The sequence below is a fragment of the Pelophylax lessonae genome (genome assembly GCF_965119305.1).
Source record: "Pelophylax lessonae genome assembly, chromosome: 10".
Classification (NCBI taxonomy): Eukaryota; Metazoa; Chordata; class Amphibia; order Anura; family Ranidae; genus Pelophylax; species Pelophylax lessonae.
In genome coordinates, this window is record NC_138777.1 from 13,360,013 (window position 1) to 13,372,182 (window position 12,170).

The following is a 12,170-nucleotide window of genomic DNA, read 5'->3' on the forward strand; positions in this document are numbered from 1 at the left end:
TTGGTGTCAGCGGGAGGAATAGCGCCCCATCGTTGGTGTCAGCGGGAGGAATAGCGCCCCATCGTTGGTGTCAGTGGGAGGAATAGCGCCCCATCGTTGGTGTCAGTGGGAGGAATAGCGCCCCATCGTTGGTGTCAGTGGGAGGAATAGCGCCCCATCGTTGGTGTCAGTGGGAGGAATAGCGCCCCATCGTTGGTGTCAGTGGGAGGAATAGCGCCCCATCGTTGGTGTCAGTGGGAGGAATAGCGCCCCATCGTTGGTGTCAGTGGGAGGAATAGCGCCCCATCGTTGGTGTCAGTGGGAGGAATAGTGCCCCATCGTTGGTGTCAGTGGGAGGAATAGTGCCCCATCGTTGGTGTCAGTGGGAGGAATAGTGCCCCATCGTTGGTGTCAGTGGGAGGAATAGTGCCCCATCGTTGGTGTCAGTGGGAGGAATAGTGCCCCATCGTTGGTGTCAGTGGGAGGAATAGTGCCCCATCGTTGGTGTCAGTGGGAGGAATAGTGCCCCATCGTTGGTGTCAGTGGGAGGAATAGTGCCCCATCGTTGGTGTCAGTGGGAGGAATAGTGCCCCATCGTTGGTGTCAGTGGGAGGAATAGTGCCCCATCGTTGGTGTCAGTGGGAGGAATAGTGCCCCATCGTTGGTGTCAGTGGGAGGAATAGTACCCCATCATTGGGGTCAGTGGGAGGAATAGTACCCCATCATTGGGGTAAGTGGGAGGAATAGTGCCCCATTGTTGGGGTCAGTGGGAGGAATAGTGCCCCATTGTTGGGGTCAGTGGGAGGAATAGTACCTCATTGTTGGTGTCAGTGGTTGGAATAGTACCTCATTGTTGGTGTCAGTGGTTGGAATAGTACCCCATTGTTGATGTCAGTGAGAAAAATAGCATTCCATTATTTGTATGAGTGGAAGGAATGGGTGCCTCCATTGTTGGTGTTATTTAAAGAAATAACGCCTCATTGTTTGTGTCAGTAGAAGGAGTGGCTTCCCATTGTTTGGTGTCAGTGGAAGGAATAGTACCCCATTGTTGGCGCCAGTGAGACAAATATATTATTTGTATCAGTGGAAAGAATGGTGCCCCATCATCGGTGTCAGTAGAAGGAATGGTGCCCCCTAATTGATGTTAGTGCCTCCTTGGTGTCTGTGGGAGGAATAGTGCCCCATCGTTGGTATCAATGGAAGGAATAGTGCCCCATCGTTGGGGTCAGTGGGAGGAATAGTGCCAAATCATTGGTTTCAGTGGGAGGAATAGCCCCTCATTGCTGGTGTCACTAGGAGAAATAGTGACCCAAGGGCCTCAAACTGGTAAGCAAAAGAATGCAACTTGCCCACTCACTGCAGTCTGGAGACTACTGTTCTATAATAATGGGAAGAATAAAGGGGGGGGGGGGGCAGACCTGGGAACCCAAGTGCAGAGCGCTACTGCAGTCCCCCCAGAATGATGCAAAAAGCCAGTGTGTTAATCAACCAGTCAGCCTCCACCTGAAATGTGTTACTGAGATATTATATTTAATAAGACCTCTAGGAATGGGATTCATTTACTGAAAGCACATAGACTGTGCAGTTGCACTCATTCTCCCCAAAACTTAGTTAAAGTGGTAAAGCTTCACCTTGTAAAGAATACCCAATCAGGTGCAAGGAAAAAAACAAAAAAAAACAAAATGCATTTTTGGTTGCACACGATTGGATGATGGAAATCAGCAGCACTTCGCCATAGTCACCAAGCTCTGAGAAAACAAGTGCAGCTGCACTTGCAAAGTGTGAAGTCTATTTGCTTTTAGTAAATAAACTCCAATATTTAATTGGGGGCCCGGGGTCACCGCCTGTTGTTGCTTTGAGAACTTCAATACCACAAAAGTGCTTTACAATGTTTGTCACTGATTGAATATTAGAGACAGGCTGCATCCATATACTGTACATGTTGTATAACACAGAGTGCTGCGGGTGAGTAGCATGACTCCAACAGCGGGGGATGTGATTGGCACACTGTCTGCATCAAACGGGAGCAGCAATTTATATATCAGACAAATCAATGCATCAGTCTTGAGCAGAATTGCCATGTTTGGAAGGAGAGAGGGAAGGGTTGGAGATCCTCTGTCAGGCTTCCATTACGGCCTAAGGAGACTTCCTATCATCTTGTCCCCAAACTGTAATGGGGGGGGGGGGGTCCCCCTAATTATAGTATACAAAACAAATTTAAAAATGTAGAGAGCTTTGCTCTAACCCCCCCCCCCCCCGGCACTCATTGTGCAGCCCTCTGGGCCCCTGCAGACAGAGGTCTGCATTTCCGGGTTTGCTCAAACCAACACATTTAGACTGGCCTCTAGTGCTTAAATGGTTTAGTTTATTTTTTTTTCTGCTTGTTCATCGCTTTTCACTTATCTTTTTTTCTTCCTTTGATCATTTATATTGGATTTTGCTGAGAGAAATATGAAATTCTGTAACAAGTAATTCATACGGGCCGTAGGGAGCATGAATGTGGAAGCATGGATTTGTAAACAGGCTGTAACAGCAGTGATCTCTTCTAGCAGTCTCATGTAACCTTTCCTTAGTCTCCACCTCTAGTCTCTGACCCTCTCTCGCTGCACGCCCCTAGTCTCTGACCCTCTCTTGCTGCACGCCCATAGTCTGACCCTCTCTCGCTGCACGCCCATAGTCTCTGATCCTCTCTCGCTGCACGCCCATAGTCTCTGATCCTCTCTTGCTGCACGCCCATAGTCTCTGATCCTCTCTCGCTGCACGCCCATAGTCTCTGACCGCATCTTGCTGCACGCCCATAGTCTCTGACCATCTCAGGCTGCACGCCCATAGTCTCTGACCCTCTCTCGCTGCACGACCATAGTCGCTGACCATCTTTCGTTGCACGCCCATAGTCTCTGACCATCTTTCGCTGCACGCCTATAGTCTCTGACCATCTTTCGCTGCACGCCCATAGTCTCTGACCATCTTTCGCTGCACGCCTATAGTCTCTGACCATCTTTCGCTGCATGCCCATAGTCTCTGACCATCTTTCGCTGCATGTCAATAGTCTGACAGTCTCTTGCAGCATGCCCTTAGTCTTTGACTGTCTCTTGCAGCATGCCCATAGTCTTTTACCGTCTCTTGCAGCATGCCCATAGTCTTTGACCATCTCTTGCAGCATGCCCATAGTCTTTGACCGTCTCTTGCAGCATGCCCATAGTCTTTGACCGTCTCTTGCAGCATTCCCATAGTCTTTAACCATCTCTTGCAGCATGCCCATAGTCTTTGACCGTCTCTTGCAGCATGCCCATAGTCTCTGACCATCTCCTGCTGCACGCCAACAGTCTCGGACAGTCTCTTGCAGCATACCATTAGTCTTTGCCTGTCTCCTGCAGCATGCCTATAGTCTCAGCATGCCCATAGTCTTTGACCATCTCTTGCAGCCTGCCCAAGTGCCCATAGCCTCTGACCATCTCTTGCAGCATGCCCATAGTATCGGACTAATCTTTTACAAAATGCCTATAGTCTTTGACCATCTCTTGCAGCATGCCCATAGTCTTTGACTGTCTCCTGCAGCATACCTATACTCTTTAACCATCTCTTACAGCATGCCCATAGTCTTTGACCATCTCTTGCAGCCTGCCCAAGTGCCCATAGGCTCTGACCATCTCTTGCAGCATGCCCATAGTCTTTGACCGTTTCTTTCAGCCTGCCCATAGTCTCTGACCGTTTCTTTCAGCCTGCCCATAGTCTCTGACCGTTTCTTTCAGCCTGCCCATAGTCTCTGACCATCTCTCTGACAGCATGCCTTAAGTCACTGACCATCACTTGCCGCAGGTCCATAGTCTCTGACCATCTCTTGCTGCACTCCAACAGTCTTTAAACGTCTCCTTGCAGCATGCCCTTAGTGTCTGACAATCTTTTCTAACAAGCCTATAGTCTTTGACCATCCCTTGCAGAATGCCCATAGTCTCTGACCGTCTCCTGCAGCCTGCTCATAGGCTATCTTGTATTGTGCCCATAATCTCTAAACTTCTGTTGCAAGTCTTCAATCTATGCCAGTTTTATTTTGCCTTAGCTTCACTCAATATTATGTGCACTCCTTAGGAATGTTAGGGGGCTGCAATTTTAAAGAAGTTTATTACCACTGTTCTAATTGGTTTCCACTCTACGATCGATCTTTGGGTCACCAACAGAGATTTTCCCTGACTTCCTATCCTACTGAAATGTGACAGGAAGGGAGAGAATAAATTTCCAACATGCACCAAACACTGATAACATAAAAATATTACAGAGTTTTTATTCCCTCCCTATTCTATCTATACCTGAAAAGTTCTGGATGGAGTTGGGTTTTTAATACAAGATATTCTTTGGGGAATGGGTTGAAACATTGTAAAGCACAGCCATGGAAATTGGTGGAAATTTAGGTTCTCACAGCATGAACATGACCATGATGCTGCATAAGAGCTCATGAGTTCTCCAACATAACAGACATCTTCACTACCACAGAAATTCTAATAGGCTTTTAAAGGCATACATTATATTATTATAATGAGACAAATGGCATAGTAAATTGGGCAATCTTGGTAGCTTTTATGCAGCACCCGATTTGGGATCCACACTGTCCACTAATAACCCAGCATTCAGGGCATGATTAAAGTACAATTAATAGATCGATGTCATCAAACAATTAAGATAATCAGATGTATTACCTGTTTTCTGGTCCGCGTTTTGCCTGTCCGTAACTTGATGTATCTGGCTATTAATTCATTCCTACCTAAAATAAAGGAATGGATGGGGTCAGTTTACTGGAAGACACCATTTGAGCTTGGATATGTATACATATGAAAAACAAATTGATACATTTACACACATATATCTCACAAATAGTGAGTACGCCCCTCACATTTATGTAAATATTTTATTCTATCTTTTCATGTGACAACACTGAAGAAATTACACCTTGCTACAATGTAAAGTAGTGAGTGTACAGCTTGTATAACAGTGTAAATTTGCTGTCCACTCAAAATAACTCAACACAGCCATTAATGTCTAAACCGCTGGCAACAAAAGTGAGTACACCCCTAAGTGACAATGTCCAAATTGGGCCCAATTAGCCATTTTCCCTCCCCGGTGTCATGTGACTCGTTAGTGTTACAAGGTCTCGGGTGTGAAAGGGGAGCAGGTGTGTTAAATTTGGTGTTATCGCTCTCACTCTCTCAAACTGGTCATTGGAAGTTCAACATGGCACCTCATGACAAAGAACTCTCCGAAGATCTGAAAAAAAATTGTTGCTCTACATAAAGATGGCTTCGGCTACAAGAAGATTGCTGAAGACCCTGAAACTGAGCTGCAGCACAGTGGCCAAGACCATACAGCGGTTTAACAGGACAGGCCTCGCCATGGTCGACCAAAGAAGTTGAGTGCACGTGCTCAGCATGATATCCAGAGGTTGTCTTTGGGAAATCGACATATGAGTGCTGCCAGCATTGCTGCAGAGGTTGAAGGGGGGGGGGGGGGGTCAGCCTGTCAGTGCTCAGACCATACGCCGCACACTGCATCAAATTGGCTTGCATGGCTGTCATCCCAGAAGGAAGCCGCTTCTAAAGATGATGCACAAGAAAGACTGCAAACAGTTTGCTGAAAACAAGCAGACTAAGGACATGGATTACTGGAACCATCTCCTGTGGTCTGATGAGACCAAGATAAACTTATTTGGTTCAGATGGTGTCAAGCGTGTGTGGCGGCAACCAGGTGAGGAGTACAAAGACAAGTGTGTCTTGCCTACAGTCAAGCATGGTGGTGGGAGTGTCATGGGCTGGGGCTGCATGAGTGCTTCCGGCACTGGGGAGCTACAGATCATTGAGGGAACCATGAATGCCAACATGTACTGTGACATACTGAAGCAGAGCATGATCCCCTCCCTTCGGAGACTGGACCGTAGGTCAGTATTCTAACATGATAATGACCCCAAACACACCTCCAAGACAACCACTGCCTTGCGAAAGAAGCTGAGGGTAAAAGTGATGGACTGGCCAAGCACGTCTCCAGACCTAAACCCTTTTGAGCATCCTAAAATGGAAGGTGAAGGAGCGCAAGGTCTCTAACATCCACCAGCTCTGTGATGTCTTCATGGAGGAGTGGAAGAGGACTCCAGTGGCAACCTGTGAAGCTCTGGTGAACTCCATGCCTAAGGGGGTTAAGGCAGTGCCGGAAAATAACGGTGGCCACACAAAATATTGACACTTTGGGCCAAACCTGGACATTTTTACTTAGGGGTGTACTCACTTTTGTTGCCAGTGGTTTAGACATTAATGGCTGTGTGTTGAGTTATTTTGAGGGGACAGCAAATTTACACTGTTATACAAGCTGTACACTCACTGCTTTACATTGTAGCAAATTTCACTTCTTCAGTGTTGTCTCATGAAAAGCTATAATAAAATATTTACAAAAATGTGAGGGCGTACTCACTTTTTTAAGATACTGTGTGTGTGTGTGTGTATATATATATATATATATATATATATATTATACTGTCTTAAAAGAGTGAAGTGCAGTAAGTTCTGAAGACAGGCCAGCTTCAAACCATCTTATAGATATACAGTCTAAGAAGTCAACACACTCCAAAGTTCTTGCTTAATCTCGGTAAAGGTGCACCCACTATGCAGGTTACACTATGGAGGTATACATCCCTGGCCTGGCCCCGTCCCGACACCAAAGGTCCTGCCCCGATAGCCCCACCATGTCTCATCACCGACATCCCCACCCCTGCCATGTCCTTTCACTGTCATTCCCCACCCCTGCCATGTCCCTTCACTGTCATTCCCCACCCCTGCCATGTCCCGTAACAGACACTCCCACCCTGTCTAGTCGCCCCAAACCCTTTCCTGTCACCAACACCCCCACCCCTGCCAGAGACACCCTCACCAATGTCCTGTCCCTGGCATCCCCACCCCTGCCCCATCTATGGCGACACCTGCCCTGCCCCGACACCTCTGGTCCTGCCCATATAAAAAATTCTTCTGTAATTCCATGTAATTGGATGCAATGTAGTTGGAATCCTGACAACATCTAGTCACCTTAGATTCTGCATATGCAGAGAAACGACAGTGTAGACACAACATGCTCTGCTATCAAGGTAAATATCAAGGGATCTGTCTAACAATGAACTAAACCTCCTGGGTTTTCTGTACAAACAACCTCTGATCTGAATGCAGAACAAAAACGTCATACATACCAGATAGTACACAACACGGTTCTGCCATTAGCTCTGCTATATCACTTAATCTAAGATTGTGTCTAAACATTTCTGCCTGACTCTGGAGCTACGACAAGATGGCTATGTAATGTACAGCCTCATATTTTATAGCTTTATCTCTAATTACTTTCACAATAAACCAAATACATTTATAATACAACTACTGTTGCCACAGTTTTGCAAGCAATTTTCCAGAATAATGTCTTGCTTACGTCATCAGGGAAGGAGGAGAAGACGGGTAAAGAAGAGGGCTGTAATACTTTGGCAGAGGTTCTACCTTTCTTTACTTTATTTACATGCCCATGCCTCGGACCATTTCTTGTAGCATGCCCATAGTCTCAGACCATTCTCTTGTAGCATGCCCATAGTCTCAGACCATTCTCTTGTAGCGTGCCCATAGTCTCAGGCCAACTCTTGTAGCATGCCCATAGTCTCAGGCCAGCTCTTGTAGCATGCCCATAGTCTCAGGCCAGCTCTTGTAGCATGCCCATAGTCTCAGGCCAGCTCTTGTAGTATGCCCATAGTCTCAGGCCAGCTCTTGTAGCATGCCCATAGTCTCAGGACATCACTTGTAGCATGCCCATAGTCTCAGGACATCACTTGTAGCATGCCCATAGTCTCAGGCCAACTCTTGTAGCATGCCCATAGTCTCAGGCCATCTCTTGTAGCATGCCCATAGTCTCAGGCCATCTCTTGTAGCATGCACATAGTCTCAGGCCATCACTTGTAGCATGCCCATAGTCTCAGGCCAGCTCTTGGAGCATGCCCGTAGTCTCAGGCCAGCTCTTGCAGCATGCCCATAGTCTCAGGCCAGCTCTTGTAGCATGCCCATAGTCTCAGGCCATCACTTGTAGCATGCCCATAGTCTCAGGCCAGCTCTTGTAGCATGCCCATAGTCTCAGGCCAGCTCTTGTAGCATGCCCATAGTCTCAGGCCATCACTTGTAGCATGCCCATAGTCTCAGGCCAGCTCTTGTAGCATGCCCATAGTCTCAGGCCATCACTTGTAGCATGCCCATAGTCTCAGGCCATCACTTGTAGCATGCCCATAGTCTCAGGCCATCACTTTTAGCATGCCCATAGTCTCAGGCCATCACTTGTAGCATGCCCATAGTCTCAGGCCATCACTTGTAGCATGCCCATAGTCTCAGGCCATCACTTGTAGCATTGCCCATAGTCTCAGGACATCACTTGTAGCATTGCCCATAGTCTCGGTCCATCTCTTGCAGCATGCCCTTATTTCTCAGACCATCTCTTGCAGCATGCCCTTCTTTCTCAGACCATCTCTTGCAGCATGCCCATAGTCTCTCACCTTTGGTAACATGCCTATAGTCTGACCATCTCTTGCCCCTATCTTTTTCTTTTTATTCTTTTTATTGCAATTTTCAATACACTACAAAGACAGAAAACACACATATAAAAAAAGCCTCCATGGCTTAATGTCCCTGGGTTATCCCCAAGGGAGCTTGTTCTGATGAGGATATTGCAGCATCCCACAGGCTGAGTACACTCTGGGTGATCACCGGAAATGTAGGCGAGACATATAGCCTCACACAGGTTCTACAAACCATTTAATTCCTATCTGGGAGTATGGACGAGGTAGGTAGGGGAGGTGATGTGTTTAACCTTGCAGGATAAGAGATGCAGTTTAATATTGTACCTTATTTGCCTGGACTGTATGTTGTTTACAGATGTATTTACTGGTATACTGGAATTCAAAAAAAGTTTTTGTACCTGGTATTTTCAGAATAAAAACCTTTTCTGATTCAAAAAAACAAAAAAAAAAAAAATTCTATCGCCATTTGTGTCACCAATAGACAAATTTTCCCTGATTTCCTGTCCTATTGAAAGGGGAAGGAAATGAGAGAATACATTTCCAACATGCACCCAAAAACTGAAAAAAAAAAAGTTTGTAACCCCTCCCCACTATCCATAGCTGAAAAAAAAATAAACAGGACGGAGTTGGGATTTACTGTAAGCTAACCCCCCCCCCCCCCTTTCCCTTCGGAGGGGTTTGCTGTGGTAGTGAATATGGCAATGCTCTACGAAGAACATAAAACTACAATCCCCTGGCCGAAGGTGGTGTCCTATTGCCTGACTCCTCGGGCTAAAAAAAACTGAAAAACTTTTGCTAAAGTGACCATAAAGCCAACAACCCGCCCTCCCCCTCCCATATTTATGTTCCATTCACTTTCAAATCTGCTTAGTAAGAAAATCCTTTGTGCACACAAGAAGAGTTTTGCAAGTCAACAAGGAATAAATCTGTTTAAGGCAAAAAGTCGGGTCCTCTTCATTTAAACAATGTACAAAAAAAATAAAAACTTGGCTTGTAAAAATATTCCGGGCAGGTGCTGGGGTAAAGCGCGCACTCATGATGCGGCTGGGCGCCCTGCGTTTTGTGGAGACAAGCTTGCTGCAAAGGATGGGGGACGGGGGGGGGGGGTCATGTGACGTGGGCCAATAAACAGCATCTGGGGACATTCAATTACAGGCCCTCACCCAGCATGCCTGCACTGTAATCTCTACCAGATGAGGCTCAGGCCTCACTATTTTCAATAATTCACACACTGTGTACACATAAACTGACAATAAGGGCATTCATGCGGCCGCCTGATTCGCAGATCAAAGCTCCCAAATGGGCGGCTGTAGGCATGCTTCTGCTGAATAATTCATTCTTTTCACAGCCCTGGAAAAAAAAAAAAAAAAAAAAATGCTCAGCAGGACTTGGCTGATCGGGTCCCTTTCCTGTGCAGTGTGCTAAGTTCAAAATCTGAAAAAAAGGGAAGTGGCCTGCAAGGGCCGTACAAGAAGCAAACACAACAGAAATTTAAATAGGGGGCAAGGCCCAAAAAAAAAAAAAAAAAAAAAAAATGAAAAGAGACGAGGACTAAGCCCCAAAAAAAAAAAAAAAATGAAAAAGGGGACGAGGACTAAGCCCCAAAAAAAAAAAAAATGAAAAAGGGGACGAGGACTAAGCCCAAAAAAAAAATGAAAAAGAGGACGAGGACTTAGCCCAAAAGAAAAAGAAAAAGAGGACGAGGACTAAGCCCCAAAAAAAAAAAAAAAAAATTAAAAAGGGGACAAGGACTAAGCCCAAAAAAAAAAATGAAAAAGAGGACGAGGACTTAGCCCAAAAAAAAGAAAAAGAGGACGAGGACTAAGCCCCAAAAAAAAAAAAAAAAAAAAAAAAAAATGAAGGGGACGAGGACTTAGCCCAAAAAAAAAAAAAAAAAAAAAAGGACCAAGCCAAAAAAAATAGAAGAAAAAATTGCCCCTTGTTGCACCCGACAAAAAATAAAAAAATAAAATACAAAAAAATAAAATACAGATAACCACCAGAGGGAGAACCTACACATCTAAAATAAAATCATGTAAATATTGTACAGAAAAAAAAAAAATGCTAAAAAACCTATAATCATTACATGCTGGAAAACTTAACACTGGCCTCAAAGGCTTACTTACTGAATATATACTAGAGTTTTTTTTTTTTCAAAGCAGAACTTAAGGTAGACAGCTAAAAGCACCCATATACCCTGCCAAAGGATTTATTATTCTGTTCATCCAGCTTAGTGATCCAGGCACCCCCTGCCAGATAGCACAGCCAGATTTCACATCCAGTGTAGCAGCAGCAGCACAGCTGGGACATACCAAGCCTTCAGCCACAGGAGAATGAAGGAGAAGAAGCAGCAGACTGATGGGGTATTCGTTCTTCTCATATCTCCTGCTGGCATGTTCCCTGTGTGCATTACAGCAGAGCCTGGCCTTTCCTCTCCTTGTGCTATTTAGCAAAGCAACAGGTTTACTTTAATGCCCACCTATCAAACAGCGCTGCTCCTTTGCTCTCTTGCAGCAAGGCAAGAAGTCCTGTCCAAGTCACTCTCTGGCAGCCTTTCTAAACCTACTTACCCCAGAAAAAAATCTTTGAAATGATTTTCAGGTCTCAGGAAACCCCAGCTAAAACAAATTTATCAGGAGTCATTGAAAAATGTCCCTTACATTGGTGATCAGTGGGAAGAATGTTCCTTACATTGGTGGTCAGTGGGAAGAATGCTCCTTACATTGGTGGTCAGTGGGATGAATGTCCCTTACATTGGTGGTCAGTGGAAAGAATGCCCCTTACATTGGAGGTCAGTGGGAAGAATGCCCCTTACATTGGCGGTCAGTGGGAAGAATGCCCCTTACATTGGTGGTCAGTGGGATGAATGTCCCTTACATTGGTGGTCAGTGGGAAGAATGCCCCTTACATTGGTGGTCAGTGGGAAGAATGCCCCTTACATTGGTGGTCAGTGGGAAGAATGCTCCTTACATTGGTGGTCAGTGGGAAGAATGCTCCTTACATTGGCGGTCAGTGGGAAGAATGCCCCTTACATTGGCGGTCAGTGGGAAGAATGCTCCTTACATTGGTGATCAGTGGGAAGAATGCTCCTTACATTGGTGATCAGTGGGAAGAATGCCCCTTACATTGGCGGTCAGTGGGAAGAATGCTCCTTACATTGGTGATCAGTGGGAAGAATGTCCCTTACATTGGTGGTCAGTGGGAAGAATGCTCCTTACATTGGTGATCAGTGGGAAGAATGCCCCTTACATTGGCGGTCAGTGGGAAGAATGTTCCATACATTGGTGATCAGTGGGAAGAATGCTCCTTACATTGGTGGTCAGTGGGAAGAATGCCCCTTACATTGGCAGTCAGTGGGAAGAATGCCCCTTACATTGGTGGTCAGTGGGAAGAATGCCCCTTACATTGGCAGTCAGTGGGATGAATGCCCCTTACATTGGTGGTCAGTGGGAAGAATGCCCCTTACATTGGCAGTCAGTGGGAAGAATGCCCCTTACATTGGTGGTCAGTGGGAAGAATGCCCCTTACATTGGCAGTCAGTGGGAAGAATGCCCCTTACATTGGTGGTCAGTGGGAAGAATGCTCCTTACATTGGTGGTCAGTGGGAAGAATGCCC

At 45.9% G+C, this 12,170-nt stretch overlaps 1 protein-coding gene across 1 annotated transcript in view; it reads right to left on the reverse strand.

The window, feature by feature from the left end:
- The window catches only part of TEAD1 (TEA domain transcription factor 1), a gene marked incomplete at its 5' end in the record, with an annotated part of 306,477 nt that overhangs the window by 71,111 nt on the left and 223,196 nt on the right, over positions 1-12,170 (reverse strand). The window contains 1 exon segment of the mRNA XM_082270285.1: positions 4,674-4,738. Coding sequence (XP_082126411.1) covers positions 4,674-4,738 — 65 coding nt within the window.